This window comes from Vipera berus, assembly GCF_964194415.1.
Source record: "Vipera berus genome assembly, chromosome: 2".
Classification (NCBI taxonomy): Eukaryota; Metazoa; Chordata; class Lepidosauria; order Squamata; family Viperidae; genus Vipera; species Vipera berus.
Genome location: NC_138203.1, coordinates 104,541,855 through 104,562,037, shown reverse-complemented (window position 1 = coordinate 104,562,037; position 20,183 = coordinate 104,541,855). Strand labels below are relative to the sequence as shown.

Below are 20,183 nucleotides of genomic sequence, written 5' to 3'. Positions count from 1 at the left end.
ATTTTCACTTTTGAGTGGAGGGTGGTGTGGTTGATTTAATTATTGGCTGATAATTTTCTGCTTCAAAATGTCAGTTTGCATTTCAGCACTTCAGGATATTAAATTGTTTCTCCCAACATGGAAAGGGTGCTAGAATAAAAGCAGGAGCAGTTAGCGAAAGGGAAAAAGTAAGTAGTAATTTGGATGAATAAGTAGAGTATTTAATAAGATTGAGCTAAATGATTTTTATACTTGAAAGAACTGCCTGCATGAATTATATATTTTGTCTCCATCCGTACAATGAGTCAGATATCTACCTTTCATCATTTATTTTAAGAAACTCAATATTGTTAGTGTACAATTTTTACTAAAAATACAGTAAAACAGTAAGTAAAACAGCAGAAGTTAAATTAGAAAAAGTTCCTAGACACATTGTGGGAGAATATTTTTTTGGGGGGTATCTAAAAGAAGCTGAGGGACACGGTGGCTCAGTGGGTTAGGACGCTGAGCTTGTCGATCAGAAGGTCGGCAGTTTGGCGGGTCGAATCCCGAGTGCCGCGTAGCAGAGTGAGCGCCTGTTACTCGTCCCAGCTTCTGCCAACCTAGCAGTTCGAAAGCACGTAAAAATGCAAGTAGAAAAATAGGGACCACTAGGGTGGGAAGGTAACAGCGTTCCGTGCGCCTTTGGCGTCTAGTCATGCCGGCCACATGACCACGGAGACGTCCTCGGACAAGCGCTGGCTCTTCGGCTTTGAAACGGAGATGAGCACCGGCCCCTACAGTCGGAAACGACTAGCACGCGTGTGCGGGGGAACCTTTACCTTTACCTTAAAAGAAGCTGGGCACTAGATGAATCTAAAATGAAAGGTCCTAGCCTACTACAAATGCTGACTCTACCCGGTTATATAGTTTTATATAATACTTTCCTTGCATAGTAATAGATCCAGCATTGCTTTGCAGTCAGTTCAGCAACCCTATAAATCCATTAAATCGATACATAAATTCCCTGCTTATCACTCTACGCTGGACTGATGCTCTTTAATTGTGGGGTCTATCACTGCATAAGGGTCTATTTCCTACCTAAATGCATACCTTTTGAGGTGGGGAAATGTCTTTAAAACAGTCTTGATTCCTGGCAACTGCCTGGGACAGGTTCCTGCAGTTTTCTTGGCAAATTTTTGGAAGCAGCTTGTCCTTACTTTTAAGAGAATGATAGGCGTAAGGTCACTTGGACTAGAACTCGCAGCCTCCCATTTCTAGCCAGGTGCCTTTCAAAGGTAATCAGAAGATCTAATAAAAGACAAGTCTTGCAGAACTGAATTAGCTTGTAGCAAAGTATGAAACTCACCAGGATTCTGTCTATTGTCTTAAGCATTGTGACTGTTTTCTACATTTCTTGGGAGCTTTATCCCTTCAGTTTTCTCATTCTGCTGATTTGAGAACACTTAATACCTAATAAATTAATATTGCATTGCATCCTTCGCATTAAAATGAGGCAAAATAGACAAGTTTCTCTCAAATGAATCAAGAGTGTACCTTGTGGAATTCCCATTCACTTCACAATAAAAGTTTTCAACAGGCTGTATCTACTGTCTACCTGCCTACTATATTCTGATTTTTAACAGCAACCAAAGACGGGGAACAGAGAAACCTCTTGCTTTACAATATAGCGACTGCTGTTTACTCCCTATATGCATAAGGGTCCATTTCCTACCAGCATTTTTAACCTGTCGAAGATTCTTGTTTCTCCTGCAATAGCTTCAACTGTGAGGTCATTGTGTTCTCATTCTAAAAGAGTCTGGTCTTGTTGGCCTTTGAAAAGGGGTGTATTGGTGAGAAGTGGAGAAGTTTTAACATGAAAGAAGCAAAATGCCAGTCCTGAGGTTCAGGACCTCATCATGGGCCTTTCTGGTGGGTGAGTGGCTGACTTACCTGTACGATGAAAAACTGTCCAAACTACTGCTTTTTTATCAAATTTGGCTTCATCCATCACTGCCATTTTACCTGCTGGACTTCTCTATATTTTATCCCATGGTCTCTATCCACCAGTTCTTGCCAATATGGAATCAAACAAAAGTCCTGGAGACCCTTGGGAGGTTCCTTTAGAAATCTCCAATATGGAGTACTGATCCATTTCTTATATATTGGACCATCACAAAGCCTAGAAATTTGAAGTCCTTAATGCAGCAAAGATGCTCCAAAAGCTTGGAAGCTGAACTTTCACATTTTGGTTAAAAACAAAATCAGCTTTCCACTTTAATTTGACCTGTATTAACACTGTTGACAATGTTGGGTTTTTTCTTTGTTTTGAAATGACGGTAGTTTTTTCAGCCAGGACACTATGGAGAATGGCTTTGTCTGCTTACCTGGATTAAAGATTGCCATCTGATAACGCTGGGAAGGATGTGGGATGGGCAGATAAAATCTGAACTGGCATTGCTTCCTTTTATCACTTAAAGGCTTGTATGCAGATATTAGGAAAAGATTCCCCCCTTTACTTTTGGTTCATACGTGGCAGAACGTTATTTCTTTGCATTGCACTTGGAGGAAAAATGACTTTTAAAAAATATTTCACATTGAGCTGAATTTATGCCTATTCTATTTCAGTGAATTAAATCAGAATGCTTGCTCATTAAACAAACTGAAGAAACTCTTCTAAATGACTTTGAAATATCCAAACATTTTACATCTATATTTGAACAATAGACCACCTTCTTATATATAAATCTAGAAAAGCCTTGAAAAGAAGAAAGGAATATATCTTAGGAAAGCTGATAGCTCTTTATTTCAAGGAAATCTTAAACTGATGCTATTCAATTTGCATAAAGAAATACCAGATTTAGTTTGTTTTGGATTTTCAAGTACTGTAGCTTGTGAATTCACAATGACACTCTGCATGTTTATTCAGAATACACCCCGTTTTCTTCAGGAAAAATGGCATAGAAGAGGACTTATATGGTCCCACTCTTAAACTTTTCTACTTTACAAGGCCTTTTAGAATTGAGAAAGATCATTTCTAAAGGAAATTTCAAGCTCCTAGGAAGTTTTGCTTCTCACCAGATATCCCAAAATCAATTCATCAGAGCCTGATGCATATATAAACCCAAAACTAAACATTTCTTAGACTGGTAATTTGCCTTTTAAGTGTCAGAATTTATCTAAATTCAAAGTCATAGATCCATTTCAACCTCCAAACTTTCATTTCATCAGTATAGTTTGGAGGAAGAAGGGGAATTATTTTTCTTCCTGGAAATCTAACTTTGTTAACGCTGTTAGAAATTTATCAATAGACCAATTTATTTTCTGCTCATCAGTTTCGCTAAAATAATTGGGAAGTTGCCAAAATTTTTAAAGAGTTTATTGATATTAATAAAATTGATGTAGCCTTGCTCTGTCCTCTTTGTCTGATTAATATATTTCCTTTCTTGTGCTGTTTTTCCTCCAGGATTCCCAATCTTTTTGACACCAGCAATCCCAAGTTCCTTGTCCTCACACCCAGGCAGCCCACTCACGGATGAGGAATATAAGGTCTTTTTCTCTTCCTTGAGTCCCACATGGAAGGCAAACCTGGTGTGTCAGATCCGCCGTAACAAAGGTTGCCATGATCCTAAAATAATAGAGCTGGATCAATTTGAGAATCATGGCCAGATCCCAGAGGGTACGTGGTGCACACTTCAGATTTCTTCCAGCACCCTTTTGGGGTGAGAGTTGCTGGTAGCACTTGGTTTCCCATACATAGCTAGTCTTTCATAGCCTGTAGTTTAAAAATCCTTACATTTAACCGTGAAATATATATATGTGTGTATGCTATAGTAATAATCTTCCACTTTTTACAAACATGGATCCATCTTTATCCCCAGTTCTGCAGATGGGATACAAATTTCATTTGGTCAACATTCCTTCCTCGTTGCTCTTTTTGTTGTGACATATCTACACTGAAGACATACTGTGACTTTACAGACCGCCAATTGTTTTTTAATTTTAAAATGAAAAGCTTTCAGATTATCTTTACCATTTTGACATCTGGGCTGATATTCATAGTTTTACCATAATTGACTGGTCTATAACTTCATGTACATAAAGAATATAGCGAAGTGTCAACTATTTGAGCTTGAGCGGGGGGCTGGACTAGAAGACCTCCAAGGTCCCTTCCAGCTCTATTCTAGTCTATTTCATGTGCTCTATTGGCTTGCATTTTGTGGAGGCCTAGAGCTCTTAACCTGCCAAGACACTACCAGGTTGTGAATTAACAAACATTAAGAAGTCTTTCCATGAAAAGAAAATAAATTACTGTAGTAGTATCTTACTGGATTTGTCTCTGGTACTTACAAGATCTACAAGACTATGGGAAGACTTTTTGGTCCAGTGGAGCATACAGATTAGGAAAGATCTTTGGGGGGGGGGAAGGCTCAAGTTAAAATTAAGAAATTAGATGACGGGATTTATTAGATGGAACATCTAAAGATTAAACACTTGTTTGAATATGGTTAAAAAATAGAAAAATTCTGGATATAGTTGTATTTTAGTTTAAGAGGGATGCCCCCCTCAAGTAACATAGTATTTTTTATGATATGAGAAATATAAAAATGTTGGGATGGTTTATATGAGGGAAATGTTTTAGATACTTAAGTGTAATTGATCTTGAGAAAATTTCAATTGATAAAAATGTTCTGAATAGATTTACTGTAAAAGATTAGATGACTGGATTTATTAGATGGAATATTTAAAGATTACGGTAAATATTTGTTTGAATATGGTTAAAAAGAATAGAAATTTTTTGGATATAAATGTATCTTAGCTTAAGAGGGACATATTTCTCAAGTAGTATACTATTTCCTTCCTTTTTTTCCTTCTCTTTTTTTTGTTTGTTGTTGTTGTTGTTTTGTAAGATATGAGAAATGTAAAATTGTTGAGATGAGGAAAAAGACTTAAATACTTAAGTGTAATTAACTTTGAGAAAATCTTAACTGGTAAGAATGTTTTGAACATTGTGGGGAAAACAAATCTAAATAAGAACTTTGAAAACAGGATCTATGACGAGGTAATTAGGATGATCAATTAGAAAAGAAGCTTTATATTGACGTGGTTGTTAAATACTAGAAAAATGTTTATATTTAATTGTTATCTATCAAAATACTAAGAAATGTACCAATTCAAGTTTGGTCAAAGAGAATATTATTGGAAGAAGAGAAAATCAAAGAAAGCTACTATGTGGATTATGGAATTATAGAAATTAATTGTTATTGTTTTTAGATATAAACCCAGACAACATGCTATTTACCAAATAGTAAGGTGACTGTTAAAAAATCAATAAAATATATATATTTAAAAATAAAAGAGTACAAAGGCCCCTGATGTGATAGCTGTGTTAAAAGATGGCAGTAAATCTAAATTCAAAAGCTTAAATCCCTGTGACCGTAGCAGCGGGAGTACTAAACTTCATTCAATAGCTTTCCTAAATGGAGTGGTAACAGTCAAATATCAGCTACAAAAAGACAGTTATAAATGCCAGAACAAGATAGCTTTGTGAACACTAATGCTCTATGGAATTGGGGAAGAAAGACTGAAGATTGATTGTTGGTACTGTATCTGCCATAGTTTCAAATAGAAATAAAATGGTAAAGCTGAGCAATGATGCTGGGAAACAGGATACTCACTAAGAAGAAATGGACTGCTGAACAGTGTCAGGAAATATGCAGCTGATTTTCTTTCGTGCCTAGAGGGGCTGAGGAAATATCACATTAGGAATTAAATGATTTTTACTTCTCAAATCAGTCAGTAGATGGGGCATTCGGCCAGTGGATTATATATACCGTAATTGGATTTACATTCGATTCTTTTATATAGAGCAGACATGACAAACACAAGGCCCGGGGGCCGGATCCGGCCCGCGAAGTGGTTTCATGTTGCCCGCGAAGCCATCCTGGAAACAGTGAGGGAACGGCCCCCACTGCCTTGGCACTTACCCCGGTCCCATCTCCTTCTGCCAGAGACTCTCAGATCTGTCCCACTCCTGCCCAGGCCCTCATAGGCACCCTTGATGCGAATGATGTAGAGCTGGCCACGCCCACCCAGTAGGCCATATGCACTCTAGCCACGCCCACCCAGTAGGCCACACCCACCCTGGCCACACCCACCCGGCCCCCTGAGGGTGACCGCAATGCTGATGCGGCCCTCAATGAAATTGAGTTTGACACCCCTGATATAGAGCATTTAGGAATTGCAGTTCTATAGGGAAGAATAAAGGTTTAAATGCAAAGGAAAGTTAAGCCTCTGTACTAAACTCATTCCCAGTAGTATGGCAGGAGGACCATTGTGACCAACTGCATAGAACTGTTTTCTCAAATGTTAAACAAATAGACTTTTTAATCTTCTATTTATATTCTTCCATGAATACTACTTTCTTTAGATCAAACAATGACCGAACTGAGTCCCTATCACTAGCTGAGATCCAATGGCCCTAAGGAGAGGTGAAGATGCTGCAAAAGAGCTGAAGATGTTTAGTGGGGGGGCTTTCTTGGAAATTAGTGTATGTATGTATTTGTACTAGCAACAGCACTACCAGAAGTGTGACTATTTTCTTGAAGTTACATTCAGAGCCAAAATATTGCCATATAGGACAAAGAGTTGCTACCGAGGAGATGATCTGGGGAAGAGTTGTAGAAAATTAGCTTGGGTTTATTCTTTTACTTTGGCACCCTAACTCATTTTTGAAATGTATCTATTGATTTTTTTATTTTGGAATTCAGATTGCTGTTTGCCTGCAATACTGTAGTGCAGGTTGTCATTCTTAATACCTTGCATTTGGGAAGCAAAAAGTAATCCTGTGTTAAAACATTTTCTATTGTGAGACTTCTAATTGGTTTAAGGGACATTTTTGAAGTTTACTCTTTCAGAATATACTGAATGATTTAAATTTCCACTGCCCATTGACGTTAATGAACATAGCTGTTTTATTAGCTTAGTATGATTTCATTCATTTCAGACTTGTCTCGTTGCTGTCTTGGGAGAAAATTGTTCTCTTTCACCTTCTGCTTCCAGGTCCTGTTTGTGCTGAACTTCCCCAAAACCCACATTTTGAGACTTTTTGTGTTTTTGCACAGTTTCGATGCTTAAACCAGAAGTTCTACACCAAAGTAAGAGCAAGAACATGCCTTACAGTCATGTTCATTTTACGGGGTCAATCCCTTAGTAGATAGTGATTTGGGTAAAATTAAGAAAGTAAAAAGATGAGATTTGTAAATGTCATGAAGGGCATCTAGCATGGTATATGGCAGTGGTGGCGAACCTATGGCACGCGTGCCAGAGGTGGCACTCAGAGGTCTCTCTGTGGGCATGTGTGCCATCACCCCATCCCCGCCTCCCCCAACGGCCCTTCCTCACCAGCAGCCCCCACTGGAGGAGAATCGCCCCTGAGCACAGCCTACGCAGAGCAGCGCAGCCAAGGACATGGCAGCCGGACAGCGGAGACAAGACTCTGCCCTCGCGTCCTGTCACATGCAGATGATGCTGCAGGGGGCGGGCAGAGGGCGTGGCCGCCATGGCGCTGCTGGGCTTCCTGGGCAATCTGCTGCGGCGGGCCGTGGAGGCAGTGGGTGTCCTTGCAGGTGGGTGGAGCATGGGGCAGCGGCAGAGTGGGTGGGGAGGTGGGGGGTGGGTTTTGGGCATTTCGTCTCTAAAAGGTTCGCCATGACTGGTATATGGGAATGACCTTGGGAGACAGGAGAAAGACCGGCAACCTAGGCAACCACCTGTAAGAGGCAGCTCAGTTTGCAGATGGGGGAAAAGTTGGTAAGTGTGCTAGAAGGGTCCCTCCCCAGTTTTCCAGAGATAAAAAGAAAGGAAGGGAGAAATACTTTCAGTCTTGCAAGATTCTGTTTAATGTAACCTTACAATAAAGATAGTGGTGGTGCTCCTGGTTGTGCTTCATGTCTGACTAACATGAAGGGCTAAACATCAGTCTTGCAAGACTGAAAGAATTTCTCCTCTCCTTTTAGTCACTGGAAGATCCCTTCTGAAATGCTTCCCATGCTCTTCCTCCTCCTCCCAAGGTCATTCCCACATACCATCACCTCATAACTTACCTTCTCATAAGGACCATTATTGGTTGATGGTCAATCCAAAAGCATAGCCAGTCCCAAGAGAAGAATTGAGATAAGTAAGCTCAGAGGCACCAGCTAAAAATGCAGGGATTTTATTTAAAAAAAATGAACTAATGTATATTCTTGTTTATAAATATTGCTGTCAAATAAATGTTGTTAAAATATATGCATGGGGAAGATAATATCTTGATGTTTCATAAAGCAAACTTGGAATTTTTGAACATCTTGACTGCAAGGCCATGCTATGCTGCTAAAAAGATACTAAGTCTATGCCCAGTGGGTCTTTATTCTACTTTGGGGATAACCCAGGACTTTGCAGTATTGCCTGACATCATGGGGTGTGTCAGTGTCAGAGCACTTGCCTCCTTTGAAAACCTCCTAAACTCTCTTTATGGAGCTACACTCCTTAAGGGGACATATTCAATGCTTTGAGTTTCTAAGGGTTCCACTCAGTATCTAAGAATTCCCTTTTGTCTTCTCACACTAGGAACATGGGACCAATAGTTGCCCTCCTCAGGCAACCCTTACTAAATATAACCAGAGATATCACAGAGATACTTCTAATAGATCAATCCTGAAGATACCCTGACTTCGTCTATTCTGTTTCTCATTCTTCCACTCTCCCATTGCTTTCTTTCAGCATTACCATAGCCTCCTTCATACATCCAGATTACGCTTTCGCTGTTCTTTTTAAGTATCTGTTCAACTAAACTAGAATTAAGCATTTGTTTCTCTACTAAAAATTCAACTCATTTGCACAAAGATATCCACTGCTGTCTCTGCTTGGAGCTAGCAATTGATGTGTGCAGCTATAGACGAGAAAGTGCAAGGAGAAAAACACCGAAGATAAAGAGGAATGGGAAACAGGAAAAAGAAAGACCCTTAAGTTCTTTTTGAATTAGTCCAATTGGAAATAAACACACCTCATCCATGACTTATCTATTCAGAGACAGTTAAATGAAGCAGGAAATAGGTTGGCAGGAGGGAAATCAGAGGCACAAGGAAATGAACTAAGTGGATCTTCTCTCCTCCCCTTCACAGTGTCTTCTCTTTTTAAAACTCTTAGAGCAGAGGTCCCCAACCTTTTGGGCACCTGGGGCCGGTGCCATGGAGACAGGTATTTTTGCGGACCAGAGGGGGTGTGATTTTCAATACTGCCGGCATCCCAAGGATGGAGCTTTGCTTGTTTGTGCAACCTGCTTGCTGGCATGCTGCGGACTGGTGCCAGTCCACAGACCAGGGGTTGAGGATCCCTGTCTTAGAGTGTATTATTTCTCCATTCAACAGTTTCTCCTTCTAATTGTTTCTTTCACCCCAATCCTCTATGTAGTCAAACCCCTTGAATGTCCTATTTCTTTTTTCTAACTGTCTTGACCCAGGGCAAATTAAATTTTCACACACCACACATTTTTGAAAGTTATGCGTCAGTGTTCTTTCAACTTCAGTGACTCTTTGTGGTTAGTTACGAATATCCGGAATCTGGAGTTCAAGCTGCATTAGTCTTCTTATTATCTGCAAAATCTGACAAGGTGAAGGTTTCAGAGATTAAAAACTAGGTGAAGGGAAAGATGTCTGTGTTCTTGAAAATGACACTGAGATGATGTATAGATTCAAGTATCAGCATAGCTTTAATGCTTTTATTGTAATCATGGTGTCTGTGATAAAAATGGCTTCCGTGGATTATGAAAACTACTAATACTAATATTCAGAGTTCCTTGATCACAATTTCCCCAGTATCTAATTATTCTTACTTCTCCTTACAATTCTGTTTGCTCCTTGTGTTCCTCTAATTATATTTGTCTTTCTATCTCTGCTCCAGGGTGACAGTCTCCAAGTTCTGGGCTTTCAAAAATCAACTGTCTTCTCTTTGTCACTATAAAAGTGCTGAGGTGTTTAAAGGGGATTTAAAGGCCTTTGTATTTAGTGATTACTGGCTTAGAATAGGCCCTGGTTATTCCATCCTGCTCCAGTCATTCTGGCAGAAAGATAATTACTAGGTGTGTTAGGAATTACGTCTGAGGTGTCACATTTAACACTAGCCAGGTTTGCAGAAAGGACATAGTTTATATGGTTCATCTTAAACACGGATGCTGCCAAGTTCTAGAGACAGTTCCTACTAGGCTGAGATTGTTTTCCAGGGCAAATAATACAGGATTAATTGGAAGAAACAGGAGACATACAGTATCTGAAAATGGCTAAGGATCATGTTATTAACCAAGATCAAAGTCTCTGTATTGAAAATATCTATGCGTCTCTTTTATCTAAGGGGGCAGTATATTAACTACAAGGGAATTATTGTATCCCTTACATTAATTAATATTGATTAATTTTATTTTCAAATTAAATTTTACATCAAATTTTGTATTTGTCCCAATACTACTCAGCTCTTTGCCTTGCCCATGTCCCTTTTCAATCAACATAGTATTCAACAGAAAAATACTTCTTTTGATTCTTGAAAAGTTGCACAATCCAGCTATATGGATTCACCTGAATTCTGAAAGCCTCAATAACTAGGGTTTAACTCAACAGCAATTTCTCAGTTGCACTCCATTTGATGAACTGTGAGTGAAGATACTGTAGTATAGAGAGTATATCAAATTAAGTAGATATTTCTGGCTTATCACCATCTCTTTGAAGGAAATGGAGATGAGCTCTTTCTCATTTATTCTATCTTCTCTCTTTTTGTAATGTAGTTCAGAGCTCTTTTATGGCCCTCCCCATTCTTAATCTTTTTGGTTTTGTGCATCCACTAAGGAAAGAACATATATGCTGTTCATATTCTTTAAGGCTATGGGGAACTCAAGAAGCCTAATGACATGGACAGGTTGCCTTATATAACAAGGGAATGCTTAGATCTTTTGTGAATAACAGAAAGTTATGTAGCCCAAGTCTTGTGTGCTACTTTCCTTTTGGCCAATGGGATGAGAAAAGCCTACTTCCAGTGATAGATGCTGGAAACAGCAAAGGGAAATTACCTTTAGGAAAACTATAGTGTGTAAAGAGAAATAATAGCAACAAATTAGGCAACCTTAGTGGAGAGAATATCAAGAATAGACTATAAGTTAGGAGTTGGAGACATCTGTATATTGGGAAGGAGTGGGAATGAGATTCTGTGTGTATACTACAGTTATATTTCCCCAATTCTTCCCCCCTTTTTTCCTGGATAGCGGATCCTGTGTCCTAAGCTGCCACTCCTTGAAGAGAGTGACGTTCTCCCTACAGCCCCAAGTGAGAATCATCCCTTAGCCCCTACTGAGGTTTCTCCACTAACCCTTGAAGACCGCCTCCGCTCCAATATTGACTCCATTTTGAAATACTCCTTTGCAGTCTCAGGACAAGAGCCCCTGCTGAAGAAAGATTTCCATGTTCCACACAGTAATCTGGAAGCCCAACAGCTCGCTGAATGGTCAACTGGCTTAGATGCTGAAATGAGCACCTTTCCTCCTGAAGCGTTCACCTTATTTATCAAAAATGATGAAACCACAGAAGAGGTCACAAACCAGCATCTCTTTAAAGACATCCACCATCTGATTGGTGAAGCATTGTCTTTGGAAAAGAACCTGAAGGAAAAGAACCTGAAAGATAAAAATCTAGGTCTGAATAGTGAAAAAGACATCTCAGGAAGGTAAAGGCCAAATCCGGCTTGAAAACAATATATATATATATATATATATATATATATATCTGCTATTGCATTTGAAGGAGAAGTGACGTGCCTGTGCTAATCTGCTTTATCAATATGCTGAAATGTATCTTTAGCTTGATATGAAATAGCTCCACTATTTTTACTGCAGTGCCTTTATAGAAAGAACAATCGGATGTGGAAGTTTGCTTTGGTTGCTTATTTGCCAGTTTTCCTGTATTTGTTCTTCTCTCCAAAGTCGAGAAGAGCTAGACGGTTCTTCCCTTTTCAAGATCTAGTAGTTGTGCAATCATGAAAATCTCTCTCTCCTTTCAAAGCCATTTCTCATTTAGTTTCTTCCCATTAAAAAACACTTTTTAAAAAAAAATATTTTGGGACATTGGGTGTGGGAGAATGGGGAATCAGACCAAGTTAGTGAAGTCTAGGTATAGACCCAAAGTCAGACTGGCATTATTCCCACTGGAATGCTCTGATTGTTGGCTTCTGATCTGCTCAAGGGGGACAGCGGCAAACCCAAACGAGAAAGGCAATCACTTTGGCCATAGCAAATGGCACACGGAAATCAGAAAAATCCCACGTAACGTGACACTGACTCACAGAACACATGCCCTACAGGCAGAATACAGATTGGCAACACAAACAGCCAAGTTTACTCTGGCATTATTTTTTGTTGATTCAAAGATGGGTGGGCAGCTGTAGAAAATAGTTTAGAAAGAGTGGCCCTGGCCTAGGCAAACAGGTAAGGGAGTAGTTACAAAAAGAAGAAATGCTTAGGTTATTATTCACTCTTAAAAGATTAGGTTTGAGGGGAGTGAGCTGATGCCCCAGGTCTATGCAAAGCACCACCATTCCTTTTTTATGGCCTTCAAACCCTGACCGACCCCCAGCTATGCAATTTTAAGGTAAATCTATAACTGAAATCATAAAATAAACTTGGATCGTGTTGAAAGAAGCAAATAACTTTTAGTCCTGTTTACATGTTTGACATGTAGCCCTTGCACTAGCCAAAGACTAAGTGTGACCCCTGGCTATCTTACGGTTGTCATCTTTGAATTAAGGGATGGCAGCCATGTGCTGAAATTCAACGACCTAGGAATGGAAGAAGATCTGTGGTATCAGCATTACCATCCACTGCCAGTGGATCCTTTCTACATCTCCTCTTCATAAGATATAGTGGAAAAAATCTCACCTGAAATGATTGAGCCAAAGCAGTTGGTCAAAGCCTGTTCCCTTATCAACTAAGCTTGTAAGCCGCCCTGAGTCTTCGGAGAAGGGCGGGATATAAATGGAATTAAAAAAAAAATCACCAGGGTCATACCAAAAAAACCAGGAACACTCACATCAGAGAAACAGAGATCTTATATATATCACATTCCATCCCATTCTAAGAAGCACAGGCTAAATGTATAACTAACTCACAGTAATCAAAATAATAGTAAAAATAATAATGAGGGTGTCAACCTGCAAGCAGGAGGGCGTCTCTTGTTGAAAAAGAAATCGCAACAGCAAAGGCATGGATGCCTGTAAATTACTTCAAGTTATTGTAACAACACAACTCTTCCTTTTTAAAAACATAGGATAATGAGTTTATTATCTTTATTTTTTAATTAATCATCATAACTGAAGGAGAGCTGACCTACATATCAAAGCCTTTCTAGACACAGGGAGGATGTTATACAGTAAAAAATGTGGGGGTTGCAAAAGTCATGAAAATTTGACCTTACTGTGTATTAGGTGAGAAGAACACTACGTTGCAAAGCAAACAATTTCATATAGTGTTGAAACTACCATGACCTTCAGAGTTCTGTGCAATTCACAGTTTATTGGGTATATCATCTAATATGCTACAAGTTTTACTCATCCAATTCATCCAATTCTTAATTCTACAATACTACTACAAGTCTTATTTAAGTAAAAAAAAGATTAAAATGCTAGTATAGAAGCACGACCTAAACAGTGCACTTAACTTGGATCTTACCCATGGTTATTCAAATGACAATGTCTCAAGCCAACTTTGGAAGGGCAATAGGATAGGGCAAACCTGTTCAAGGATGAAAGTATGTTGATACCAGAAAAAAACTCTGAATTTAAAATGTGGGATGCACAAAGCACCCAGGAAGGCAGATACTCTAGCAATGTAGACAGCCACAGAAATCCCTATTACTGGCTTGGAAAGTCACAAATGGCAATTGCATGACCCAGGGACTCTGCATTCATCGTAAATAGATGCCAGTTGCCAAGCACCCAAATTTTGATTATGTGACCATGGGAATGCTATGTGGGTGATAAGTATGAGGGCTAGTTGTAAGTCACTCTTTCCTAGGTACTATTGTGACTAAACAATGATTGTAAGTCAAGGACTATCTTTAGTTGTTTGACAAAAGCAATTATATAAATTCCTCAATGTTTTTCAATAATGTTTCCACTTGAATGGGTATTTGGCTCTTTTAGCCAATAATCAGAGCCCGCTCAGTGTTCTATCATACAGGATTTGGCTGTCTCCCATGCATGAAGTATCAATAACACTGGCGTGCTGATGAAGGTATATAGCAAGAAGATCATGGGCATCTTTGACAATTATATCTATAAGGTTCACATCTGGATAAATGTTGAGGTAGTAGTATTACCCAAATCATGTAAGTTATTGTTCTTGCTCCTATGTAGCAATGAATTCACTATAAACATTTCTTCTTAGACCTTTCCCTGAAAGGAATGAGAAATAAATTTATTTATTTATATTTATTCATTTATTAAATTTCTTTGAATGAAAATAAAAAATAATTGTTGATCCATGAGATTCTACCTATGGTGGACTGGAATAATAGGACTTAAATTAAAAATAAAAATAAAAATTCTCTGGTGTCATCTACTGGTAGTCTTAGACATGTTCAGCACAGGTTTGTTAGCCCTACAAGCTTTCTTTTAAAAAAAGAACAATTTGATGATGGGTGGGAGGTGGGGATGGGAGAATAAGATGCAAGTGAACGCACTTTGCCTTAAGACTGAGTTTTATTCCTAGCTACATATCAAACAGACACTGTTCTCTGAAACAGTAGGCATTACAAGTTGCCCTGATAGGATGGGCAGGTGGGGAGAGAGGAATAAAATTAAAACAGTTTTTTCTTGTTATTCCATATCTTGCTTCTTTTTCTCTGGCTATACCAGTCTCTTAGCTATTGACAAGGATGAAGCTCTGGTGATTCTCTGCTATGCAGTGCTTCAGGACATTTGCATATCCTCAGCTATTAGCAGAGCCTGGAAAGAAATAGAAAGAAAAAACTTTGGCTCTGAGGATCTGGTAAGATTCACTGCTGATTACCTAAGGCAGGGGTGTCAAACTCAATTTCATTGAGGGCCGAATCAGCATTGCGGTTGCCCTCAGGGGGCCGGGTGGGTATGACCAGGGTGGGCGTGGCCTACTGGGTGGGCGTGGCTAGAGTGCGTATGGCCTACTGGGTGGATGTGACCAGCTCTACATCGTTCACATCAAGGGTGCCTATGGGGGCCTGGGCAGGAGTGGGACAGATCTGAGGGTCTCTGGTAGAAGGAGGGTCTCTGGGCCAGGGCCAAGGCAGTGGGGGCCGTTCCCTCACTGTTTCCAGGATGGCTTCGCGGGCCACATGAAACCAATTCGCGGGCCGGATCCGGGCCCCGGGCCTTGTGTTTGACATGTCTGACCTAAGGCATCTTTCCTACCGTAGAATTCGGCACTTGGCAGACATCTCCAGGCCCCCTCTAAATGCTTATGCCACAACATTTATGCCGCTAGAATATAGTTTAATGCAATTTGGGAACGTTTCCTGGCTAATTCACTCCAACAATGATTTGCCACATATTTAGGGAAGAAAGGCCTAAAGATTATTCCCAGAATTTGAGCTTGTTTTGTTCTCATTCCCTGTTCACTAGGTGTGCGATAACCTTGGCCGGCATCATGCAGATCTGTGTGATGAATGTGCATTTTGCTCTCTAAAAACAGAGCAGTGTCAAGGGGCCTCCAATCTGAAACGCACCCACTGCAGTGATGGCATCTTCACAAACTACATTAACCCTGGGATTCTGGCTCAGCATCGGGCTAGGAGCCTCGAGGTAAATAAAGGTTAGATTGATAAGATATTGGAGAATCTTGCCCCTTTCACTACAGCTATATTTCCACTGGGCTCCAAGATCACTGCAGATGGGGACTGTAGCCAAGAAATAAAAAGACGCTTGCTCCTGGGGAGGAAAGCCATGGCAAATCTAGACAGCACACTAAAAAGCAGAGACATCACCCTGTCAACAAAAGTGCGTATAGTCAAGGCTATGGTCTTCCCAGTTGCAATGTATGGCAGTGAAAGCTGGACCATAAGAAAGGCTGAGCGCCAAAGAATTGAAGCCTTTGAACTATGGTGCTGGAGAAGACTCCTGCGAGTCCCTTGGACTGCAAGGCGATCAAACCGGTCAGTCCTAGAGGAGATCAACCCTGACTGCTCTTTAGAAGGCCAGATCCTGAAGCTAAAACTCAAATACTTTGGCCATCTAATGAGAAGGAAGGACTCACTGGAGAAGAGCCTAATGCTGGGAAAGATTGAGGGCAATAGAAGAAGGGGACGACAGAGAATGAGGTGGCTGGATGGAGTCACTGAAGCAGTAGGCGTGAGCTTAAATGGACTCCAGAAGATGGTAGAGGACAGGAAGGCCTGGAGGAACATTGTCCATAGGGTCGCGATGGGTCGGACACGACTTCGCAACTAACAACAACAACATATTTCCACTACAGCTATAATGTCCTCTAATTTTCCCATTCTTATTCTTAGAGCTCCCCAAATCTAAGAGAATTTTATGGGTTTGAAACTTATGGTGGCATGCGGACAGAGTACTGGTGTGGTCGCTTGGCGGCTCATGGCTGTGATGATTATCGTGTAGCTCTTTGGCTGCAGTCAGAATATTCTTTCTTTCATGGCGGAGATTTCCCAGACAAGGTGGGCATTAAGTAGCTTTTTTTAGCCATTGGTTGGTTGTTCCTCTCGTGATTCCCACTACTGTCTCATTTCATTCTTCTTAGATTTGTGACTCAACAGGAGTTCAACATCCAACTTATTGTGCATTCAAGAGCAATCAGTGCACGGAATACACCATCCGAAACAAGAAGGTGAGGACTCCCATCTTTTTGTCCTGTATTCCCACAGGTCATCGGTAAGCCTTTCTAAATGAGGCCAGCTTTCTCATTTCTAATAAAGACTTTAGACAATTTCTGAATTATCATATACCATTGCTGTGGATATGCTGTTTTTCAGTAGCCAAGCTGGGAAGAAGAAGAAGAAGAAATAATGGCACCTTTTCACTGGTCATAAAAAGCTGAGTGGGTTAGGACGCTCAGTGGGTTAGGACACTGAGCTTGTTGATCAGATGTTCGGCAGTTTGGCGGGTCGAATCCCAAGTGCTGCGTAGCAGAGTGAGTGCCTGTTACTCATCCCAGCTTCTACCAACCTAGCAGTTCGAAAGCACGTAAAAATGCAAGTAGAAAAATAGGGACCACTATGGTGGGAAGGTAACAGCGTTCCGTGCGCCTTTGGCGTCTAGTCATGCTGGCCACATGACCACAGAGACGTCCTCGGACAAACGCTGGCTCTTTGGCTTTGAAACAGAGATGAGCACCGGCCCCTAGAGTCGGAAACAACTAGCACGCATGTGCGGGGGAAACTTTACCTTTACCTTTACCTTAAAAAGCTGAAAATCCCTGTCTCTGAAAAATATCCTACTGTATGCTTACAATTCAGCAAAACTCCCTGATCTTTATAACTTCCTATCAGTGCCAGGTTCTTTCTTTCCCCTACTCTTAAATAGATAAATTATTTATTGCTTGATAACTAGGAACTAAAGAAGAATAGAAATTATTTGTAATCAGTTATTTTCCCTCCAGGGTTGGGTAGGCTTAATTGTTGTTTTCCTTTTAACAGTCAAAATAATTCTCTATGAAACTTCATTAGTTCATTCAAGACAAATGGGCAACCCTCAGTCACTTGTAATTTTCCCAATAAACTCATGTGGTCCTTTCTTCAGCCATCACTGATACTCCATATTTGCTGATTTGGGTACAGTTAATAGTTTACGTTGAAACTGAGCTTCATTAATATTAAAATGGATTTCCATTTTAAGCCTGTCTATTTTGCTCTAAAAGGGATGCAGTGGCTCAGTGGGTTAGGACGCTGAGCTTGTTGATCAGAAGGTCGGCAGTTTGGTGGGTCGAATCCCAAGTGCCGCGTAACAGAGTGAGTGCCTGTTACTCGTCCCAGCTTCTGCCAACCTAGCAGTTCGAAAGCACGTAAAAATGCAAGTAGAAAAATAGGGACCACTACGGTGGGAAGGTAACAGCGTTCCGTGCACCTTTGGCGTCTAGTCATGCTGGCCACATGACCACGGAGACGTCCTCGGACAAGCGCTGGCTCTTCAGCTTTGAAACGGAGATGAGCACCGGCCCCTAGAGTTGGAAACGACTAGCACGCATGTGCGGGGGAACCTTTACCTTTACCTTTATTTTGCCCTATTTTGTCTTTCTATATTTCTATTGAATGTAGGAAAAGGTTTCTCATCTCTAGCTTGAGATATAATTTACATAGATTATATGTCATCAAGTCATTTTTACCCCTACCAAGCACATATATTTTCTGATGATTATCTATCCCATAACTGGTCTTTTAGGTATCCTCATCCTCACTTGACTGTGTTTGAAAATTGGATAGTTGGGATATTGCAAAACAAAATATTTGTCTCTACACCTGCTTTATTTCCAGGAATGCCTGATCTGGGTAGTTTGCCTATTTTGCTCATGTTTCGTATATGTAATATATTCATTTTCTCTAATTAGTTTATTGTTTTTCCTTTCCTCTCCTCCTCTCTCCTCTTCCTTCCCTTCTGCTCCCTTTTTGAAAGGATATAGATTATATATATGTGTGTAAAAGCAGCATTTTAAAGAGAAAAATGATTATTTTGCCTTCTGGGCATTTATTTCTCATAATCAGTGGTTGGGTTCAAACATTGTACTTAACTTCAATGTAGTTTGGGCACAGCTTCTTAGGCAAGTCAGGAACTGGGGTCTGGGAGTTATAGTTAATAACTTAGTTCAGCGTATGAACCCTTGTAACCTGTTTAACAATTTGGGTTCAGTATGAAGCTGCAGTACAATTTTGGAAAAATTACTTGTTTTTTACTTTAAAAAATGACTTTTGGAAAACAGGACTTTTGATTAATTGTCAAACCTATGATTTTGCAAGAATGCTGACAATATGTCTCCAAATTCCTGGTGTACTTGTGGCCAAAATAAGCGGGAGGCACTTTTCTAATAAAACAGGGAAAGAAGTACAGAACAACACCGCAATTTTTCTTTTATTCACTGCTGAACCTTTTAGGCTTTCTGAAACTTATTTCCAGTCAATCATGTACTCTGGTCCTCAATGGCATTTTCTCAGTTCTTTTTTTTTAAATCAGAATTTCTAGTTTCTGAGGCTGATCCATTGCTTAGTACCTCCAGAAAAAGTATCAATTTGAAGATACAGCGATTTTTTTCAGGACAGATGAATTCACCTCTAACTTTTTTTCTAAATTCTTTCTATCTCCATCCTCAGGTATTCCGGATTGGCTGCCTAAAAGATCAGATGTATCATGAGCTAAGCAGAGAGGAAGGAGAAGTTGAAGTGCTGCTCTGGAGCCAGAAATTCTTGAATTTTACCGAAGGGTGAATGAAAAAACAGAATGAAGTGGTTTGAACAAAAAGGAAAAGGCCCAAAAGAGATTTAGGCACAAATGTAGCCACTGTTTTATGACTCTCAATTTAAAGATGTTTAAATATATAGTCTCTGTATTAAAGTACTACAGTAGTACCCTTTTATTTCACTGTGGAAGCTCCGCCTGCTAAATCCATCTCATAAATTTTGTCCTGTTGATGTTTCTCAACAATTATTTTTACCAAATCTTCCTGGTTGGGTCGGGGTTACAGCAAATGGATGTAAGAAGGGTAAATGATAAAAAGTATGAACTGACAAATGAAGTGAAAGTGAGAAATATGTATCTATAACAGAAAGAACATTAGGTTCTACATTTAGGCAAGAAAAACCAAATGCACAGGTACAGCATAAGTGGTACCTTGCTCAATAGCAGTAACTGTGAGAGGGATCTCGGAGTCCTAGTAGACAGTCACTTACATATGAGCCAGCAGAGTGCTACAGCTGCCAAAAAAGCCAACACAGTGCTGGGCTGCATTAACAGAGGGATAGAATCAAGATCACGAGAACTGTTAATACCACTTTATAATGCCTTGGTAAGGCCATACTTGGAATACTGCATCCAGTTTTGGTCACCACGATGTAAAAAAGATGTTGAGACTCTAGAAAGAGTGCAGAGAAGATGATCAGTAGACTGGAGGCTAAAACGTATAAGGAACAGTTGCTGGAATTGGGTATGTCCAGTTTAATGAAGAGAAGGAC

At 40.0% G+C, this 20,183-nt stretch overlaps 1 protein-coding gene across 8 annotated transcripts; it reads left to right on the top strand.

Moving 5' to 3' along the window:
• Positions 1-48: 48 nt before the first annotated feature.
• On the top strand, positions 49-19,641 carry ACRBP (acrosin binding protein). 8 transcript variants are annotated; one of them, XM_081319407.1, is made up of 10 exons: positions 49-167; positions 1,738-1,854; positions 3,459-3,637; positions 7,021-7,115; positions 11,249-11,706; positions 14,890-15,022; positions 15,631-15,810; positions 16,518-16,682; positions 16,766-16,852; positions 19,326-19,641. In XM_081319407.1, the coding sequence occupies exons 2-10, from the start codon at positions 1,835-1,837 to the stop codon at positions 19,437-19,439; spliced, it is 1,431 nt and encodes a 476-aa protein (XP_081175533.1). In that variant the 5' UTR covers positions 49-167; positions 1,738-1,834; the 3' UTR covers positions 19,440-19,641. The 8 variants fall into 8 exon arrangements, 5 of the variants coding, with proteins under 5 accessions (XP_081175533.1, XP_081175530.1, XP_081175532.1 ...); XR_014025308.1 differs by lacking the exon at positions 49-167 and adding an exon at positions 18,403-18,509 and having other exon boundaries at positions 1,796-1,894; positions 3,425-3,637; positions 19,326-19,465; XR_014025309.1 differs by lacking the exon at positions 49-167 and adding an exon at positions 17,001-17,155 and having other exon boundaries at positions 1,796-1,894; positions 3,425-3,637; positions 19,326-19,412.
• Positions 19,642-20,183: the final 542 nt, after the last annotated feature.

Excerpts from the sequence above, each read along its gene's own strand:
- ACRBP (XM_081319404.1), top strand. The coding sequence starts at position 1,849 with ATGCCAGTCCTGAGGTTCAGGACCTCATCATGGGCCTTTCTGGTGG. Across the intron at positions 7,116-11,248 it reads ACCAGAAGTTCTACACCAAA|CGGATCCTGTGTCCTAAGCT; the intron begins GTAAGAGCAAGA and ends TTTCCTGGATAG. Across the intron at positions 15,023-15,630 it reads ACTTTGGCTCTGAGGATCTG|GTGTGCGATAACCTTGGCCG; the intron begins GTAAGATTCACT and ends CCTGTTCACTAG.